This window comes from Polyodon spathula, chromosome 42 (genome assembly GCF_017654505.1).
Source record: "Polyodon spathula isolate WHYD16114869_AA chromosome 42, ASM1765450v1, whole genome shotgun sequence".
Classification (NCBI taxonomy): domain Eukaryota; kingdom Metazoa; phylum Chordata; class Actinopteri; order Acipenseriformes; family Polyodontidae; genus Polyodon; species Polyodon spathula.
This window is the reverse complement of record NC_054575.1, coordinates 1,579,398-1,599,508: the sequence shown is the minus strand read 5'-3', so window position 1 is coordinate 1,599,508 and position 20,111 is coordinate 1,579,398. Positions and strand designations below refer to the sequence as shown.

The 20,111-nt window shown below is 42.0% G+C and overlaps 1 protein-coding gene across 1 annotated transcript; it reads left to right on the top strand.

Annotated features, from left to right (window-relative positions):
- Window positions 1-2,343: 2,343 nt before the first annotated feature.
- On the top strand, window positions 2,344-18,608 carry LOC121305189. The gene is made up of 6 exons (XM_041236732.1): window positions 2,344-3,132; window positions 4,418-5,466; window positions 7,505-8,111; window positions 9,423-10,218; window positions 14,031-14,683; window positions 16,400-18,608. Exons 1-6 carry the CDS (start codon window positions 2,565-2,567, stop codon window positions 17,413-17,415), a joined length of 4,689 nt encoding a protein of 1,562 aa, XP_041092666.1. The 5' UTR covers window positions 2,344-2,564; the 3' UTR covers window positions 17,416-18,608.
- The last annotated feature ends 1,503 nt before the right edge of the window (window positions 18,609-20,111 follow it).

Sequence of the window (20,111 nt, the reverse complement as noted above, 5' to 3'; positions counted from 1 at the left end):
GCACTTCCTCAGCGTCCCAAGGATGTACTTTTCTCTCATCACCCATGTTTGTAGTTTTTCTTTCTGGAGTGTACTGACTGACATAACGTAATGACCCCTGGCTCGGCTCGGCTCGGCTCGCTGTCTCTCGTGGTTTCGTTCTCGCTGCATTTGACAGATAGCCAGTGGAAAATGACCCATACCCGTACGGTACCGAGCCCTCACGGGTCGGGTGTGCCAGTACAGAATGGGTATCATATTGCAGGACTGCGTGTGGCAGTCAAAGACATTATTATTGCTATTTTACTGTTATTTTTATGTTGCATTTTACAGAATATAATGACAGAAAGATACAAAGACAGCCTGTACAAACACAGGAAAGAAAATAAACAAAATATCCATAGCAGTACGTTAATTGGCATATATCCAGTATATAGCACCTTATGAATGAACTAAACAATGATAATAAAAAGAGGAAACAAATATATAAAAAATATGTTGAACAGAAATAAGTACAGAAATGTAAAAATTGGGAGATTGAGTGTAACTATCCTCTACAATAACGCTATAATATATTATCAAAGACATCATAAAGGTTAGGGTTAGGGTAAACAGTGGTCTCTTTAATCATATTGGCAATACTATTACACTCATATTAATATTGTACAATATTATAGTTATTGAAAATGCTGTTATAATACAAATACCAGAAATGTTTGTGATGTTTTTTCAGACTATTTTGGATTTGCAATGTCCACATTTATTTTTATTTGTCTGTGGCCGGATTCATGTTCCCTAAACTAAAATTCATTACAAAAAAAAAAAAAATCAAAATAATAATACAAATCATAATTTACATTTGTCTTTTCAGTTTCACACATTGAGGTGTGTACCGCAGACCATGCGAAGGACAAAGTCAGATCAGTCAGAAAAGGAGCCTCACAATGTATTTGTAACTTGTCAACACAGATTTATTTCACAAATAACAACAATATGGTTATGTACAGATTACATGCACGTGCATATCATACAGATGTTTGAAGAAATCAAAGTATGTTCCAAACAAAACAGAACCGTTACCCCATGTCACACATACACACACGTTCACTAGAATACCACAACCAGGACACCCCTGCACCTCTGAGACAGCTGTAAGGTTTCTTGCCTGTGTGAGTTCTCTGGTGTAAGGTCAGCGTTCCTGAATGACTGAATCTCTTCCCACATTCAAAACAATGATATGGTTTCTCTCCTCTGTGAATGCGCTCATGTCTTTTCAGCTCAGCTGAATGTATGAAATTCTTCCCATATTGAGTGGAGGGGTACACATTTTGTCCAAATGGAATTCTTTGGCATCTTTTAAAGTGGTCAGAAGCCCCCTCTTCAACGGAGTTGCATTCCAGTTCAAGAACCTCCTCTTTGATGTGTACAAGTTCAAGTCCAGGGTTCAGTTCCATACTGTCAATAGATGTCAGCTCTGTAGCCTGCTTTGGACTCCTGCACCATTCCTGGTCAAAGAGCTCATCTTGAATGGGAGCTGATTCTGCCTTTGACCCTCCCTCGGCAGGAGGGAGAGCATCTCTTTCTGCAGGACCTGTGTCAAAGACAAGAGTGAAAGACTAAAATCTACAATCACACATTAGGTAACCTGACAGTACATTGTGAAATGGTTGAATTTGGCCACCATAGCGATGTTCCCTGTAATTTGAATTGTATTTATTAGTCCCACCACAAAATACAGAAGTGCAGTGAATTGTGGACATTGCAGTGCATCAACTAACTGTAGTTACGCTGTGGTCCATTTCCTCATATTGACTGCATGCAAGCAGCGCAGAGTCCTACCATTTGGTAACTGGTATGTAATTATTTGCAGCAGGAAAAGGAACTGGGATTTTACTGCCTTGTTCTCCTCACTAAGACGCTTAAAAATACAACATATTGTGGTATTTTTTTTTTTTTAACTCATCATCATTATTTGTATCTAGCGCCGTTCATAGTGGACCACCGCAGATTGTTTTATGATACGAGACTAGGGTGTGTGAGCTATGCATCGATGCAAAATCACTTACCCCAAAGACGCAGCACCAGAAGACTCAGCGTCATCTGAGTCAGTGGCTCAGCTGAACCGGGTACCTCCTGCTTACAAGCCCGTGTCTTTAACCACTGGACCACACAGCCTCCTATAGTAGAATAGATAATGGTCTCCTCTTTACAAATATGCAAATGAGTTTAACGAGCAATTCATCTCAAGTTCATATATATTTTCAATTCCCGTTTCGGTAGATGGCGCCATTCTTTTTCTTTTTCTTTTTAAGATAAAAAAAGTACGAAGCAGAAGTGACGAGATGCTTGGTGCAGGTTGTCGCTGGATGAGGAAGGAAACGGCGCAGGGGGAGACTGTGCTGAATTCGTTCAGGTGCTGTTCTCCTCGCTGAGACATAGATGCTTTTCTTCGTGAAAGTTGCGGATGCTACTGTAAAGATTACAGGGAGGTGTAGGCGGTGCTTTTGCAAAAGTAGCTCGCCCGTTGAAACCCGGCTGAAATTAAAAACAGAGGAGGAATTAGACGCGCCTGTGAAACGAAAGAGATGGACATCTGCAGCTCCTCCGCGTCTCTCCTGCAAGAGGAGCTCGCCTCCGCTATCGAGCCCGCGGTGAAAGCGGCTGTGCTGAGCGTCATGTCTGCCTTAGCAAAGTTCGTGGACAGCAAGTGCGCGGTTTTCCACCTCAGACTGGACGAGAGAGACCATGAATTTGAAAGCGTGAGATTGCGCTTGGAGATAGCGGAGAGTGAGTTGAAAGCAATAAGGGAACGGGAATGCATGAACACCGCCGAGAACACAACGCAGGCTTTCAGGAACACCAGTGAAAAAAAGCACGTTAATATCATGCCACTACCGCGAAGGCAGAAGGAAGGGCACCGTGTGAAACGCCTTTCATTTTTCACTGAGGGTGAATCTGTAAACCACACAGTCCGCCACAGTATAATTGCACACGGGCTGCCAGCCACTGCACCGGCTCAGCCAGTCCGGGACCCGGTGCCTGCAGTCCGCACCGCACCGAAAAGCTCCCGGGTTTTAATCCAGGAGGATGGAAGCTATTCCGAGCAGGACCCGCTGAGCACAAGCACAGCGGGACGGACAAGAGCACGGAAAGGTAGATCTGAAGTTGAATTTGCGACATGGTTTCAGGGAAAATTATTCATCTAAAAACATACAGTTTAATTTTAAGTAATCGTTTTAAATTTAAGACAGAATCAAAACGGTCGCGCTCTTCATTTTTATTAAGAATAAATACATACGTAAATAATGGTGGTGTAAAGAATGTGTAAGGATGTAATTGAGAAAGGGTCTTGCAGCCTGTACAGCCTTTCGGTACCAGCATGCCAAAGCAGACGTTGTTTCGGTGTAATGAACAGATGAGGGGCTGGGAGGATGATAGAAGCAGGCAACCTTCAATTCTTCATTTCCATCGACTGGGACTGTGTCAGTTAACATACCTACATGACCTACATAAACCTTACCATCGTACAGCTGTGCATGATAACCCTTACCATCGTACAGCTGTGCACGATAACCCTTACCGATAACCCTTACCATCGATAACCCTTACGTACCGTCATGATACAGCTGTGCACGATAACCCTTACCCTCGTACAGCTGTGCACGATAACCCTTACCCTCGTACAGCTGTGCACGATAACCCTTACCGTCGTACAGCTGTGCACGATAACCCTTACCATCGTACAGCTGTGCACGATAACCCTTACCCTCGTACAGCTGTGCACGATAACCCTTACCCTCGTACAGCTGTGCACGATAACCCTTACCATCGTACAGCTGTGCAATAACCCTTACCATCGTACAGCTGTGCACGATAACCCTTACCCTCGTACAGCTGTGCACGATAACCCTTACCCTCGTACAGCTGTGCACGATAACCCTTACCCTCGTACAGCTGTGCACGATAACCCTTATCAGCCTTCACTTCTTCATTTCCATTGACTGAGACTGTGTTGTATGACATCATGTATTGCATACAGTGCTTGTATTTTTCTAATAGTAGTGAAGCCAAGGATTTAAATGTCTAAAACGGTCAATACACCCACAATTACGACTTAATTAATACGTCTCTACAAATACTTAGTTTAAATAATAAATATAATTCAATTTTAGAAGGTAATTCCTGTTCTTTAAATCCAATCCAATATTATTTATTTAATATTATTGTTGTTGTTGTGGTTAATTATTATTATTATTATTATTATTATTATTATTATTATTATTATTATTATATAATATAAGACAGGTCTATCATTTTGTTTGGGCCTTTGCTGTTGGAGCCCATTTCAATTATCCTAACATTGTACTGTCAGGTTACCTAACGTGCAATCTAGTGTGATTGTAGACTTCACAGTGTTTCTGTCTTGTTTTTGACACAGGTCCTGCAGAGAGAGATGCTCTTCTTCACGCTGAGGAAGGGTCGAAGGCAGAATCAGCTCCCATTCAAGAGGAGCTCTTTGACCAGGAATGGTGCAGGAGTCCAAAGCAGGGTACAGAACTGACATCTATTGAAGGGGAGGAGGAGGAAGCTGGACTAGATCCTGTCCATATTAAAGAGGAGGACCCTAGAATCGAGTCGGTCATCATTAAACAGGAGGTTCTTGAACTTGAATCTGACCCCATTGAAGAGGGGGGTTCTGACCACTTCTGTAGACCCCAACAGATTCACGCTGGACAGAAACTGCATTGCTGTACAGAATGTGGAAAACAATTCAGTACATCATCAGATCTGAAAAGACACAGACGAATTCACACAGGAGAAAGACCGTACTGCTGCATTGATTGTGGGAAGAGTTTCAAAACCTCTGCAGATCTGAAGAGACACCGTCGCATTCACACAGGAGAGAAGCCATATTCCTGTAAGTGTGGGAAGAGTTTCAAACAGTTACAACATCTTAAAACACACCAGGAAATCCACACCAGACAGAAGCCATATTGCTGCAGTGTATGTGGGAAGTGTTTTAGTCAGTCAGGGACACTGACATTACACCAGCGAATTCACACAGGACAAAATCTGTACCACTGCATTGAGTGTGGGAAGAGATTCATCACATCAGCACAGCTGAAAACACACCGTCGCATTCACACAGGAGAGAAGCCATACTCCTGTACGCAGTGTGAGAAGAGTTTCAAACAGCTGCCACACCTAAAAGCCCACCAGCAAATTCACACAGGAGAAAAACCTTACCATTGTACTGACTGTGGAAAGACTTTCATTATGTCAACGGACCTTAAAAGACACCAGCGGATTCACAGCGGAGAGAAGCCGTATAGCTGCGATTACTGTGGGAAGAGTTTCACCCGCTCAGGAACACTGACGGTGCACCAGCGAATCCACACAGGAGAGAAACCGTATCACTGCACCGCATGTGGAAAGAGTTTTACTTTCCATTCCCAAATGAGGAAACATAGCTGTTTGCAGCATGGGTAGAGCATGCCGTGGGTTTGTAAGGTATTCCGTGGCAGACTTTAGAGCATCACTGGCTGTTACTGAAACTGACACACAAGCGACTGCATCTCCTTACAAGATGTATCTTTGGACCGGATTTTGATTTGGACTGTGCTGGACCTTTGCTAATGACAATGTAACATTTTTGCAATTTAAACTGAGACCTAGTTGGCTGTAAAAGTTGCATCTTGGGAAGCGATTGCCTGATTTGGGATAAACCGTGCCTGGGTATTTTCTGCGATGCACAGAGCAAATGATAGAACTAACAAACAGTGCATTAAAACTTTCCATAAAGTTTTGAAAAATGTACAAATTACTGCAACCGTGAACATTGCAGGTTCAAACCCTGCTTTAGTCAACCAGCTCAAATTAAATAATAATAATAATAATAATAATAATAATAACTAATAATAATAATAAGATTTTAGGCAACATTTTTTTTCTACACATGTATCCTACAGGATGTTGGCATTATTGTAAGTTTTTTTTTTTTTTTTTAATAAACATAAACTAGTGACTTTTCATATAAAATGCAGAGTGTTTCCTGTGAGAAGTGGAGGAAGACGGGCGTGATGTCACTACAGCATTTCAGTTGCAACCTCTGTACTCCCTGTACAGGACCGAGCTTCATGGACAGTCAGGGTGCTGGCCACCGCTACCCTAGCAGTGTCAGCACCATTCACACATTTCACTTTGCACAGCTGTAAGCGCTCTACCATCACAGAGCAATATTCTAACATCTGAGGGTGTTTCTGGCCAGGTTCAAATCACTTTTCTCATATAAAGAAATGACAAAGTTAGATTAAAGATATCTCCAGGAAGCTCTGGTTAGGATGGCTTTCAGAATGAGGCTATGTTATTTCATCACATGATGTTAGATAGATCTAGATTATGTTCATGTAGCTTTGGGCAACATTGTGCATTAAAACCTGTTTCTGGTGTTGTGGATGTGGATTTCATAATTTGTTTTTGATATTCTGCTCAGGGTAAGTCAGCACATTGGAGATGCTCAGGAAGGTGTATTTGGGACGCGTTGATGGAGGGGCAGCCAAACCTGGTCCTGGAGAGCCACACCCCAGCAGGTTTTATAGTTGACCCTTAAATCATCCATCTTTGAAGAATGCAAGTGCATGTGTTCAGTTAAATCAGGGCCACTCTGGCCCAGGAGAGCTGCAGGGCGTTCAAGTTTTTGTTCCAAATTATCTCTAAATGACTTAATTGAAAAAATTACTACTTACATGGAAAACGTTACTGCTTAACTAGTCAAAATGAAACTGTTGCAAGTCTTTAGACATTGGTGATTAAGGGATCGTTGCTCTACAGGACCAGGGTTGACCTCGTCTATGTTAACGGATTCCTTTTCCTGTACTGCGGGGCTTCTCAAACTCAGTCCTGGGGAGCCCCTGTGGCTGCTGGTTTTCATTCCAACCGAGCGCTCAATCACTGAACTAGACCCTTAATAGAAATGATAATTTGCTTAATTAGACCTTTTCACATGCTTTCAGGCCTTAAACAGTTTAATATTTCAAGTTAGCTATAACATTTTATAAGTAACTTATAACTGCAAACTGTTACATAAGAGCTGAATACAAGTAAACAGGCCCAATTAAGCAAATAGATTTGAAACCCCATGAAATTGCGATTAAACGTCAAAAGAGAATCACATCAGGTATGAAGACTATATACGGGTGTCTGTGTTTCACAATTCAGAACACGCAATGTTTTTTTCCATCTATACATTATATATTATAGCCTTAATTCCATTGCGCAATAACAGTATATAAAGTGTGGAGGTATTCGCTAGATGTCGCCAGATGTAGCAGGAAGACCCGTTCCAGGGAGCATGTTGTTAGTGTATCAGAGAGGAGGAGGAGGAGGAGAGCTCTCGTAATTATTATTATTTAGTCGGGCTTGTTTGCAGGCTGTGCCTGGGTCTGCAAGAAGCGTTTTATGTTCTTCCCCGCTGCTGACGGGAGTGTAAGATTGCGGCGGGCGGCTTGTTTCACAGTAAAGGCAGAATAAAACTAACTCGAGCACAGAAGCCAAGGCGCTGTTTCAGAAGAGGCCTAAAAACCAGATAACAAAACTCGAGATGGACATCTGCAGCTCCTCCGCGTCTCTCCTGCAAGAGGAGCTCGCCTCCGCTATCGAGCCCGCGGTGAAAGCGGCTGTGCTGAGCGTCATGTCTGCCTTAGCAAAGTTCGTGGACAGCAAGTGCGCGGTTTTCCACCTCAGACTGGACGAGAGAGACCATGAATTTGAAAGCGTGAGATTGCGCTTGGAAATAGCGGAGAGGGAATTAAGGGCAGTGAGGAAACGGGACTGTCCGAGCACGAACAAACAGCACCTCTGCACGAACACTGACATCATCCATCTAGCAGAGAAGCGAGAGAACCGCCGGAAAAGAGCTTCATTCTTCAGCGACGGTGTGATTGCACACGGGCTGCCAGCCCCGGCACGGGATTGCTGCACCGCACCGGCTCAGCCAGTCCGGGACCCGGTGCCTGCAGTCCGCACCGCACCGAAAAGCTCCCGGGTTTTAATCCAGGAGGATGGAAGCTATTCCGAGCAGGACCCGCTGATGCGAGGCGATGAACAGAGCGGATGGACAAGAGCACAGAAAGGTAGATCTGAAGCTGAATTTAACATGGTTTCGGGTACGCTACACTTAACTCGCATCTTAAAAACACACAATTGCACCAGATTTGTCATCCTTAACATTTATTATGTCGATATAATCAATAACAGTTGCATATATATATATATATATATATATATATATATATATATATATATATATATATATATATATATATATACATACACACACACACACACACACACACACACACACACACAAGTATAGCACAACCACAGCCATGACAGCTTCTAAGCTGCCAAACAAAAACATACAACTATGGAAATGACAGTAAAAAAAAAAAAAAAAAAAAGGTTTATTTCTTAATAATCTGATTTGAGATCAGTCGATTGAACGGGACATCATCCAACAAAAATCATCCCATAGGAGTGGCCCTGTAGGTACGTGCCAGCCAGCTAACCCCGGCAGAGCAGGTCCAGATGAAAGCTTTAAAGGACTCCATATGTAGTAGCCGCTAGAGGGCGCTAAAGAGCGGCGTTGCAATAGTAGTAGAAATGCCTTTAATAATAACACAGTTAGATTCAGGGGTTAGGAGGCTAGTACCTACTGGCCGATTCCTATGAGGTGTTTTCTGCTTGATAAAGTCCCGTTCAATCGACTGATCTCAGTCAGATGGGCTGAGTCCGGAGTGTGTTGCTTTAATTGACCTGATAAGGTATAAGGATGACACGTCTGGCAGAATTTCACCTTTTTAAATATTCGAGTTAAGTGTAACGTAACCTGTTGATAATCAAAAGCATGACTTTTAATTTTAAGTAATCATATTAAATTTAAGACAAAAGGTTATATTAAGTTTACAATGATTTTTTTTTATTAGTATTAGTTTGCAGTTTAACTATTTGAAACGATTGCACAAACACATTTCAATTATATGAAAACAAAACACATACGTCTAAATTATATGAAGTTGTTTTTTGTTAATTGAAATGACATTTTCCACTAGAAAATATGCTATCTGCTGTATAGAATAACCCTTATCAGCCTTCATTTCCATCGACTGAGACTGCGTTTTATGACATTATTTATTGCATAAAATGATTGTATTGTTCTAAGAGTAGCACAGCCAGGTGATGTTAATGGAGCCCAATATTTTAATATCGAATATGTTATATCCAATTCAAGAAGCAGATATTCTGAAGACAGGTCTATCATTTTGTTTGGGCCTTTGCTATTGGAGCCCATTTCAGTTATCCTAACATTGTACTGTCAGGTTACCTAACGTGCAATCTGGTGTGATTGTAGACTTCACAGTGTTTCTCTCTTGTCTTTGAAACAGGTCCTGCAGAGAGAGATGCTCTTCTTCACCCTGAGGAAGGGTCGAAGGCAGAATCAGCTCCCATTCAAGAGGAGCTCTTTGACCAGGAATGGTGCAGGAGTCCAAAGCAGGGTACAGAGCTGACATCTATTGAAGGGGAGGAGGAGGAAGCTGGACTAGATCCTGTCCACATTAAAGAGGAGGACCCTAGAATCGAGTCGGTCATCTTTAAAGAGGAGGTCCTTGAACTTGAATCTGACCCCGTTGAAGAGGGGGGTTCGGACCGCTTTGAAAGACGGCTGCAGATTCACGCTGGACAGAAACTGCATTGCTGTACAGAATGTGGGAAAATATTGAGTACGTCAACAGATCTAAAAAGACACAGACGAATTCACACAGGAGAAAGACCGTACTGCTGCATTGATTGTGGGAAGAATTTCAATACCTCTGCCGATCTGAAGAGACACTGTCGCATTCACACAGGAGAGAAGCCATATTCCTGTAAGTGTGGGAAGAGTTTCAAACAGCGACAACACCTTAAATCACACCAGCAAATTCACACAGGAGAAAAACCTTACCATTGTACTGACTGTGGAAAGAATTTCATTATGTCAACGGACCTTAAAAGACACCAGCGGATTCACAGCGGAGAGAAGCCGTATAGCTGCGATTACTGTGGGAAGAGTTTCACCCGCTCAGGAACACTGACGGTGCACCAGCGAATCCACACAGGAGAGAAACCGTATCACTGCACTGCATGTGGAAAGAGTTTTACTTTCCATTCCCAAATGAGGAAACATAGCTGTTTGCAGCATGGGTAGAGCATGCCGTGGGTTTGTAAGGTATTCCGTGGCAGACTTTAGAGCATCACTGGCTGTTACTGAAACTGACACACAAGCGACTGCATCTCCTTACAAGATGTATCTTTGGACCGGATTTTGATTTGGACTGTGCTGGACCTTTGCTAATGACAATGTAACATTTTTGCAATTTAAACTGAGACCTAGTTGGCTGTAAAAGTTGCATCTTGGGAAGCGATTGTCTGATTTGGGTTAAACCGTGCCTGGGCGTTTTCTGTGATTTAAGGTCCTATGTAAATCGCGATTTCACAGGCTGCGTGGAAATTGTGAAATGAACCCTATACCTTGAGTTTTACAATATTTTTAAGAAATAAAAATAATTTATTTCACTTTTTTCTTTTTTTTTTTTAAATTACACCAACGAAACTGTCCAGCTCTGCTGTGTGATTGTGTGTATTTGCAATGGACATAGTGCTGTGCAGCGATTGTCATGTGACTAATGTTCCTTCTGATTGCATATAAAGTACTGCAGACTGTAAACTGTCTCTGAAAAGGCTAAAAAGATGTCTGCAGCAGATCAACAGGAGTTTTACACAGTGGTTGTTTTGCAAGACCTAAACGGTGAACATGCATCTGATGTACTGGAACTGAACGCTGTCCTTGCAGCTACTCTACCGTTCATTACAACACCGTTTCACAAGCTGTTGTAAAGTGCTTGAAAAACGTTGATATTGATGGTATCGGTGCATTTGTCTCTATAAAGAAAAATGATAATCTGTACACGTGATTCATAAAATTGTTTCGTACACGTTCTGCAAAATATGATACTTTACATGTGACAGTGCCCTGAATTTTGAATTAGATTTCCTTGATTTTCAAAGAGCTTTATCTATGATGCACTGAACCCTGAACAAACCCTAACGTTTCGGGAGAATGGACAAGTTAGAGCAACTCTGAGCACTGCAGGTTCAAACCAGCTCCAGTTTTCTTTAATTAATAATAATATTCATAACAGAATATTTTAAGGCAACATAAAACAATTTTTACACGTGTACTATACAGGATGTTGGCTTTTTAATTGTGGATTTTTTTTTTAATAAACAAATGGACATTATTGTCATATAAAATGCAAAGTGTTTCCTGTGAGAAGTTGAGGAAGACGGACACATGGTCACTTCGGTAGTTACTTCAACCAGGCCACAATAAAGGATGCAGGACCTTTTAAAACTGCTTCCCAGAACAATCACTCAAGAGGCGGTCGTTTGGAACGCGGTGTTACATTGATCATGACTGTGATAACAATTTGTAAGCGTTTTTTCACCTTGTTTTAAATTTTCTCTTCCCTCCGTCAGGATTGTCCCGAAGGCGTGGCACACAGACACATGCGACCTTGCAGTAAAATGGAGCGGGATCCTTTTTATATGCATGGGTTTTGTTTATAATTGATCGAAACATAACATTATCTGTGTTTAAAAGCATTTTTATTTGACTGTTAAGAAATGATGATTATTCCAGTTTTGCAATATGTATTTGTCTAGGAGTCAGGGTGGGGTAGGGTGGGGGGGGATTAACTACCAAGATTCATTATATTTCAGTCAGCAAGGCCCTACATTTAAAATAAACTTTAAGAATGTCATTTTGATACGGTTTTCAGTTTAATGCACTGCAATGCCAGTTACCACGCTGTATAAACGAATTCTCCATTGTCACGCAATTAAACTGTTCTGTGCCTATGTGCAGCAATGTTGTCTTCTTATAATGCAAGAATGATAACATGACATTAGATTTTTTTGCAGTTAAATATGTTTGCGCTGGGTGTAATAGAGATGTACCTTTTTGTACAAGGTGCCTGTTATATATCTATGTGACACAATTCTGCATATCAGGTTAGAAAAATAAGGTCTTAAACAGCTAACAAAAGTTGCATCACCAAACATCTTAGGGTTGAGACATGATCTCAATCACTAGACAATAATTGAGATATTTTATTCAACATCAGGTAATTGAAGAAACTACAAAATGATATCGCAAAAGTCTAGTGGAAACCATACTACGCACTTAAGAGCAACGGTTCCACATGACTGTTTCGATGGGTTACATGGAGAACCATTTGTTTAAAAAGGTTTACTGGTAGAATCCTTTCAAAATTGCAGCCCCCAACTGTAGTCCTGCAAAATTAATGAACACAAAATATTGAATACAATTTTACATTTTAGTTGTCTGTTCTAATGTAATAAAATAGAACTCCAAATAGGGATTTCAATTTCACTCTGCATATTTTGGTATTTTACAACTTTATTCCATCATCAACAGATAATAGGGGAGTTAAAAAAATAAAAAAAATAAAGAATTGCGAACAAAAAACACAGTTTTCGAATTTGAGCTACTAGTATTCATGTTAGATTTCGAAATGCCACTTTTTCATTTTTTTGCGAGTCAGTTTTACATTAAGTATAGGAAAACTACAAAGCTGTATGCAATTCAATATATGAACATAACATTATTGAGCAAGTTTCATTCGACTTTATGAGGTAAGTTTAGTTAATTCTATAGGGTGATGCAAAGCTTTTGGCCAGAGCTGTAGGTTAGTCCTCATTATCTTAATCCACTTGTTCTGCGCAATTTCCAGGATCATCTGTTTGGTTCTTTGCAATCAGGTTTAGGGTTAGTACAGATTTGCAGCATTTTTTTTGTCTGCATTTTCACATACACGTTTACATACATTTGGAAAATCGATATTAAATTGTGAAGAAACTTAAAAACAATTTAAAAAATTGATTCGCTGGATTCGATTCCGGTCTAGGGGTCTGTCTGTGTGGAGTTTGCATGATCTCCCCGTGTCTGTGTGGAGTTTGCATGTTCTCCCCGTGTCTGTGTGGAGTTTGCATGTTCTCCCCGTGTCTGTGTGGAGTTTGCATGTTCTCCCCGTGTCTGTGTGGAGTTTGCATGATCTCCCCGTGTCTGTGTGGAGTTTGCATGTTCTCCCCGTGTCTGTGTGGAGTTTGCATGTTCTCCCCGTGTCTGTGTGGAGTTTGCATGTTCTCCCCGTGTCTGTGTGGAGTTTGCATGTTCTCCCCGTGTCTGTGTGGATTTGCATGTTCTCCCCGTGTCTGTGTGGAGTTTGCATCTCCCCGTGTCTGTGTGGAGTTTGCATGTTCTCCCCGTGTCTGTGTGGAGTTTGCATGATCTCCCCGTGTCTGTGTGGAGTTTGCATGATCTCCCCGTGTCTGTGTGGAGTTTGCATGATCTCCCCGTGTCTGTGTGTGTTTGCATGTCTCCCCGTGTCTGTATGCAGTTTGCATGTTCTCCCCGTGTCTGTGTGGAGTTTGCATGATCTCCCCGTGTCTGCGTGGATTTTCTCCGTGTACTCCAGTTTCCTCCCACAGCCCAGAAACATACTGCTCAGGTTGATTGGTCATTCTAAATTCCCTCTGTGTGAGTGTCTGCGTGTGATGGACTGGCGTCCCGTCCTGGGTGTAGTCCTGCCTTGCGCCCTGTGTCTGCCGGCTCCGGTCCACCGCGACCCTAGAAAGGATTAAGCGGTTAATGATAAGGGCTGGAAGGATAGAACATGTGGAGGTATTCGCTAGATGTCGCCAGATGTAGCAGGAAGACCCGTTCCAGGGAGCGTGTTGTTAGTGTATCAGAGAGGAGGAGGAGGAGAGGGAGAGGGAGAGGGAGAGGGAGAGGGAGGAGAGCTCTCGTAATTATTATTATTTAGTCGGGCTTGTTTGCAGGCTGTGCCTGGGTCTGCAAGAAGCGTTTTATGTTCTTCCCCGCTGCTGACGGGAGTGTAAGATTGCGGCGGGCGGCTTGTTTCACAGTAAAGGCAGAATAAAACTAACTCGAGCACAGAAGCCAAGGCGCTGTTTCAGAAGAGGCCTAAAAACCAGATAACAAAACTCGAGATGGACATCTGCAGCTCCTCCGCGTCTCTCCTGCAAGAGGAGCTCGCCTCCGCTATCGAGCCCGCGGTGAAAGCGGCTGTGCTGAGCGTCATGTCTGCCTTAGCAAAGTTCGTGGACAGCAAGTGCGCGGTTTTCCACCTCAGACTGGACGAGAGAGACCATGAATTTGAAAGCGTGAGATTGCGCTTGGAGATAGCGGAGAGTGAGTTGAAAGCAATAAGGGAACGGGAATGCATGAACACCGCCGAGAACACAACGCAGGCTTTCAGGAACACCAGTGAAAAAAAGCACGTTAATATCATGCCGCTACCGCGAAGGCAGAAGGAAGGGCACCGTGTGAAACGCCTTTCATTTTTCACTGAGGGTGAATCTGTAAACCACACAGTCCGCCACAGTATAATTGCACACGGGCTGCCAGCCACTGCACCGGCTCAGCCAGTCCGGGACCCGGTGCCTGCAGTCCGCACCGCACCGAAAAGCTCCCGGGTTTTAATCCAGGAGGATGGAAGCTATTCCGAGCAGGACCCGCTGATGCGAGGCGATGAACAGAGCGGATGGACAAGAGCACGGAAAGGTAGATCTGAGGAACTGTTATATATGAAACGTTCTGCAGATACAGAATAAGCCATAGATGCACCTAAAAAGTAACATTTAAGATGAGATTTTTCTGTTCTTAATATGGGACAGTTTGCCCCCAGACTATTATTTTTATTATAATTCAGGTAATATAATAACACTTGGAGTATATTTCCACTTGTTAAATGCAGACTCGTGCCATGGCAGGAGCTGGTCCCCTGTTCTGTGTAAATGTGATTGACAGCGTGGAAATCCAATGTAATTGGCTGACTTTAATGACATGTTAATTATCAGCTTTTTACACAATGGACTATTAAACAAATATATCCAATTTTCCTGGCCAGTAACTGAAAACAACATTGCAGCTGATATTATATTATATTATATTTAACAGCTAGATGATCAATCAATGAATCAGTCAATCCATATATATAATCTATATTATATAGCACCTTTCATAGTGGACCACCATCAAAAAGCGCTTTATAAGATACAGTAACAACAAGAAGATCTATAATACTTCAAATATAGAGAAATGCATCATACATTAAATACAGTGGGAAGTGCAGAATACATGATAGCAGCAGAATACATGAAATAGTGTATTAAATACAGTGGAAAGAGCAGAATACAGGATAGCAGCATAATACATGAAATAGTGCATTAAATACAGTGGAAAGAGCAGAATACAGGATAGCAGCAGAATACATGAAATAGTGCATTAAATACAGTGGAAAGAGCAGAATACAGGATAGCAGCATAATACATGAAATAGTGCATTAAATACAGTGGAAAGAGCAGAATACAGGATAGCAGCAGAATACATGAAATAGTGCATTAAATACAGTGGAAAGAGCAGAATACATGATAGCAGCATAATACATGAAAGTGCATTAAATACAGTGGAAAGAGCAGAATACAGGATAGCAGCATAATACATGAAATAGTGCATTAAATACAGTGGAAAGAGCAGAATACAGGATAGCAGCATAATACATGAAATAGTGCATTAAATACAGTGGAAAGAGCAGAATACAGGATAGCAGCAGAATACATGAAATAGTGCATTAAATACAGTGGAAAGAGCAGAATACATGAAATAGTGCATTAAATACAGTAAAAAGAGCAGAATACAGGATAGCAGCATAATACATGAAATAGTGCATTAAATACAGTGGAAAGAGCAGAATACAGGATAGCAGCATAATACATGAAATAGTGCATTAAATACAGTGGAAAGAGCAGAATACAGGATAGCAGCAGCAACACAGCATCTAATAGCAGATATCAGGCTTAAAGATCACGGAGAGCAAGAGAGAGCAGGAGGGTCTTGAGATCTGATTTAAAGCGAGCGACGGTGGGAGCATCACGCACCAGAGCTGGGAGAGAGCTCCAGAGAGTCAGAGAGAGTTCATCTACTTTTAACCACTTGTCTCCTTGTCAAATACAGTAATCCCTCGTTATAGGGTCGTAATCCGTTCCTTGAAGACTGCAGTTTTGAAAAAGAAAATTAAAAGAATATTAAATAGAAAACAGAAATAAAAAAAAACACTTAAGAAGAGATAGCAGAAGCAACTGACCACTGCTACACACGCGAGACAACACAAGACAAAGAAGGCTCACAGTGCATGCTGGGATGGCGGTGAGGGTGGTGGTGGGTGCTGTGACGTGTGATTGTAGATTTTACGGACTTTCTCTCTTGTCTTTGACACAGGTCCTGCAGAGAGAGATGCTCTTCTTCACGCTGAGGAAGGGTCGAAGGCAGAATCAGTTCCCATTCAAGAGGAGCTCTTTGCCCAGGAATGGTGCAGGGGTCCAAAGCAGGCTACAGAACTGACATCTATTGAAGGGAAGGTGGAGGAAGCTGGACTAGATCCTGTCCACATTAAAGAGGAGATCCCTGAACTGGATCCTGTCTGCATTAATGAAGAGATCCCTGGAATCGAGTCGATCATCATTAAACAGGAGGTCCTTGAACTTGAATCTGACCCCATTGAAGAAGGGGGTTCTGACCACTTCTGTAGACCCCAGCAGATTCACGCTGGACAGAAAGAACACGGCTTCACAGTGTGTGGGAAGAGTTTCAGTCGGTCAGCAGAGCTGAAAAGACACCTACAGATGCAAACAAGAGACAAACTGTATCACTGTACACAATGTGGCAAGGGTTTCACTGGAACACTTGCATTACACCAGCAAATTCACACAGGGCAGAAACCCTACAGCTGCACTGAGTGTGGGAAGAGTTTCACTAATATAGCAACACTGCCTTTACATCAGCAGATTCACACTGGAGAGAACCTGTACCAGTGTTCTGAATGCAGCAGGACATTCATTGCATCGGCAGAGCTGAAAAGACACCAGCGAATTCACACAGGGGAGAAGCCGTACCGCTGCACTGCGTGTGGCAAAAGTTTCAAACAGTTGCCACACCTTAAGACACACCAACGGATTCACACAGGGGAGAAGCCGTACCGCTGCACTGCGTGTGGCAAAAGTTTCAAACAATTGCCACACCTTAAGACACATCAGCGAATTCACACAGGGGAGAAGCCGTACCGCTGCAGTGAGTGTGGCAAAAGTTTCAAACAGATGCCACACCTTAAGACACATCAGCGAATTCACACAGGGGAGAAGCCATACCACTGCACTGCGTGTGGAAAGAGTTTTACTTTCCACTCCCAGCTAAAGAAACACACAGAGTCCAGCCATGCTGTCAGGCACACCCCCTAAATGTGTTAAAGTCCAGCTTGGAATAGTGATGGTGTTCTGAGTCTTGACTGCAACAGGCACATCAAAGAGTACAATCTCCTTTTTCTGAACAAAAACATTTACTAAAGCTTCAAAGTTCATCATCACCCATATAAAGAGGGAACAGGAACTACTTTAAAAAGTAAAACAGTTTTTTGTCAGATTTAAATGTTTCTTTTCTATGGGGGAAAAAAAAACAAAACTGCTAAGCCAAGATAATTTCTCTGCCTTCTGTTTTATTTCTTGCTTGAGTGTCTAATCTGGATGTTGCCATGGTGTGGAAGAAAGATGTATAAATCATTTGACTGCGTTCCCTTTTTCATCTCAATCTCTACCAGCAGTACAGTTGCTGGACAGGGTCGGTGAGTCAGCTGCAAGTCTGTGGAAAGATTTTCATTTTGTTTTTCACGTTTGACTCTAGCCCTGTAGCAAAACCTAAGGAAGGCATTCATACAGTTCACAGAACAGTTCGCTCTGCCCATGACTGGCAGGAGTAACCACTGGGGATTCTCGATGCCCATAGACCTTTGTAAAGACGATATTGACCAATGGTTATTCAACTGCTTGTATGAGTTTGCATATACAGAGAATGTGTTGATTAAAAGACCCACGCTTTCTGGAAGACGAAAGCCAACATGTTGTAGCAAATTGTTTAATCAATGACTCTTTGTCTCCAAAAAGCATACCTAGTGATTTTGCATCGAAACTCTCTTAGGATAAAAATTTTGCTGTTTTTGAACTCTGTAGAAAGAGAGTGGGAGAGTAGCGCCTTGCTGTTGCTTTCAGACTGCAGCGAGAGACGGACTTGAAGCTCAGATAATGGGCTGATTGCATCTTTTTTTTTCTTTCCTTTTTATATTGAATTGTTTGTGTTTTGTAATTTTCTAATTTTGTAGCAATACCGATGCGTTGAACCTTGCTGTTTTCTTGTCTTCCTGACTGCAACTTTCAAAGCTATTGTGTGAGCCGGTTGTGTACCTGCAGTCTTCAGTAAAGATTGGTGGCTGTGTTTGCATTCAGGGCTGCCATCCTTCATACAGCACCATTCTTCTCCTTAGGTGCACTCCAATAGAGGCCCACTGGAGTTAGGGGTCGTCTAAAACTATCGCCAGATACAGAAAGCGTACATACTCTATTTGGTTGTATTTTTATTTACAAATAAACTTTTAATTTTATATGGTATGCAGACTAACATTTCCTCATGCTGGTCACTAATAAATGTATTTTATGAGATGTCCCTACACCACATCTCTTTGATTTACAGTCGTGGGCAAAACTGATCATATTTTAAATCTCTGCATTTCTGTAGCCCAGTAAATTGTGTTATGCAAGTATAGGGAAATCTTAAAATGATCTGTCTGCTTTTGAATTGCCTTTTCTTATAAACTGAGTAAAATAAAGCATTGTAAGGAACTGAATGGTTTGCTTTTATAACCCCAACACTCAATCATTGCTCTGATAAATGGTTCATAATCAACAGGACTACATCAACAACAATGATGATTATTATTAATACAAAGCGCTGTGCAGATATTCGTATTGTTTGTCTTTGCAGGTCCGCAGTGTTCTCCCCCAGCATCAAGGTTACATCCCCATGTGTGACCCTCTCATTACGCAAAGAACAAGCACGGTTTGATCTGCATTGTTTTCGCAGGAGTAACACCAAAAGAAAGAGGTGAATTTCAAACCGCTGACTCAAATTTCACTTTTTTTTTTAACGTTCTTATTTTAAATGAGAACCATTTCAGGAAACGTTCTACAAACTGAACTGATAAGTGAAGCAGACCCTAAATGTGTCCATTGCAATGCAGCTTTGAAATAAATAAACAAACATCTTAGGGACGGTTTATGCAAACGTGATGCAAATTGAACCTGTGTTACAGAAAAGGCTCTGTCTTCAGACAGTCCAAAAAAAAAAACTCGCTTTCTCCGTCTGTTTACATTGTTTCCGTAAGAAAATGACTTTTCTGCTGCTTTCCCGATAGGCGGAATGGGTTTCATTTACATAAAAGTGGCGGAATGACGATTCCGTGTTTAAATGAGAAACCTTTATGTTAACGATGCAGATTACAGGATTTCAATCGATGGACAGGCAGAGAAAACCGAAACAGGTGCGTGTTTCAGGAGATACAGGGAAGAACTATCTGGTATGCAACTTTGTTACGCAGCTCCGTACTAAATCTACAAGCTCGTCGCAATTGACCTTACAAGTGCTTTAAAAAGCGTAACAATAGCATGCCGTAGATAGCATTTAAAATCGACGCATAATCACTTGCTCCGGCAGAATGCGGTGAAATCATCCAACCAATTTCACTTGTATTGCGCATACTATCACCTTCTTAAAGCCACTTTAAAAACTGCCCTGCAGCCCCTACCTTCACTTTGCAGGCTGATAATTCAGGGACGGGGGGCTCCCTGAAGAAACGTCCCCCAAAACAGCAGCCCCGAGGTCAGCTATGAGGATGCAGTTCAAGGATGCAACTGAACTCGACAGCCTGAGAGACGCAGAATGGGCACCTGAGACTAGAAGCAGGGTTACATGAGTTAAAAAAAAAAAAAGTACATAGAAACCGTTGGCTGAATTTATATTACCACAAAAAAAAACAACCCATAAACCGTGTTCTCCTGTTGTTTTGAGGATGGCATTGACGATGCTAAGGTACCTCCTGGAGGTGTGC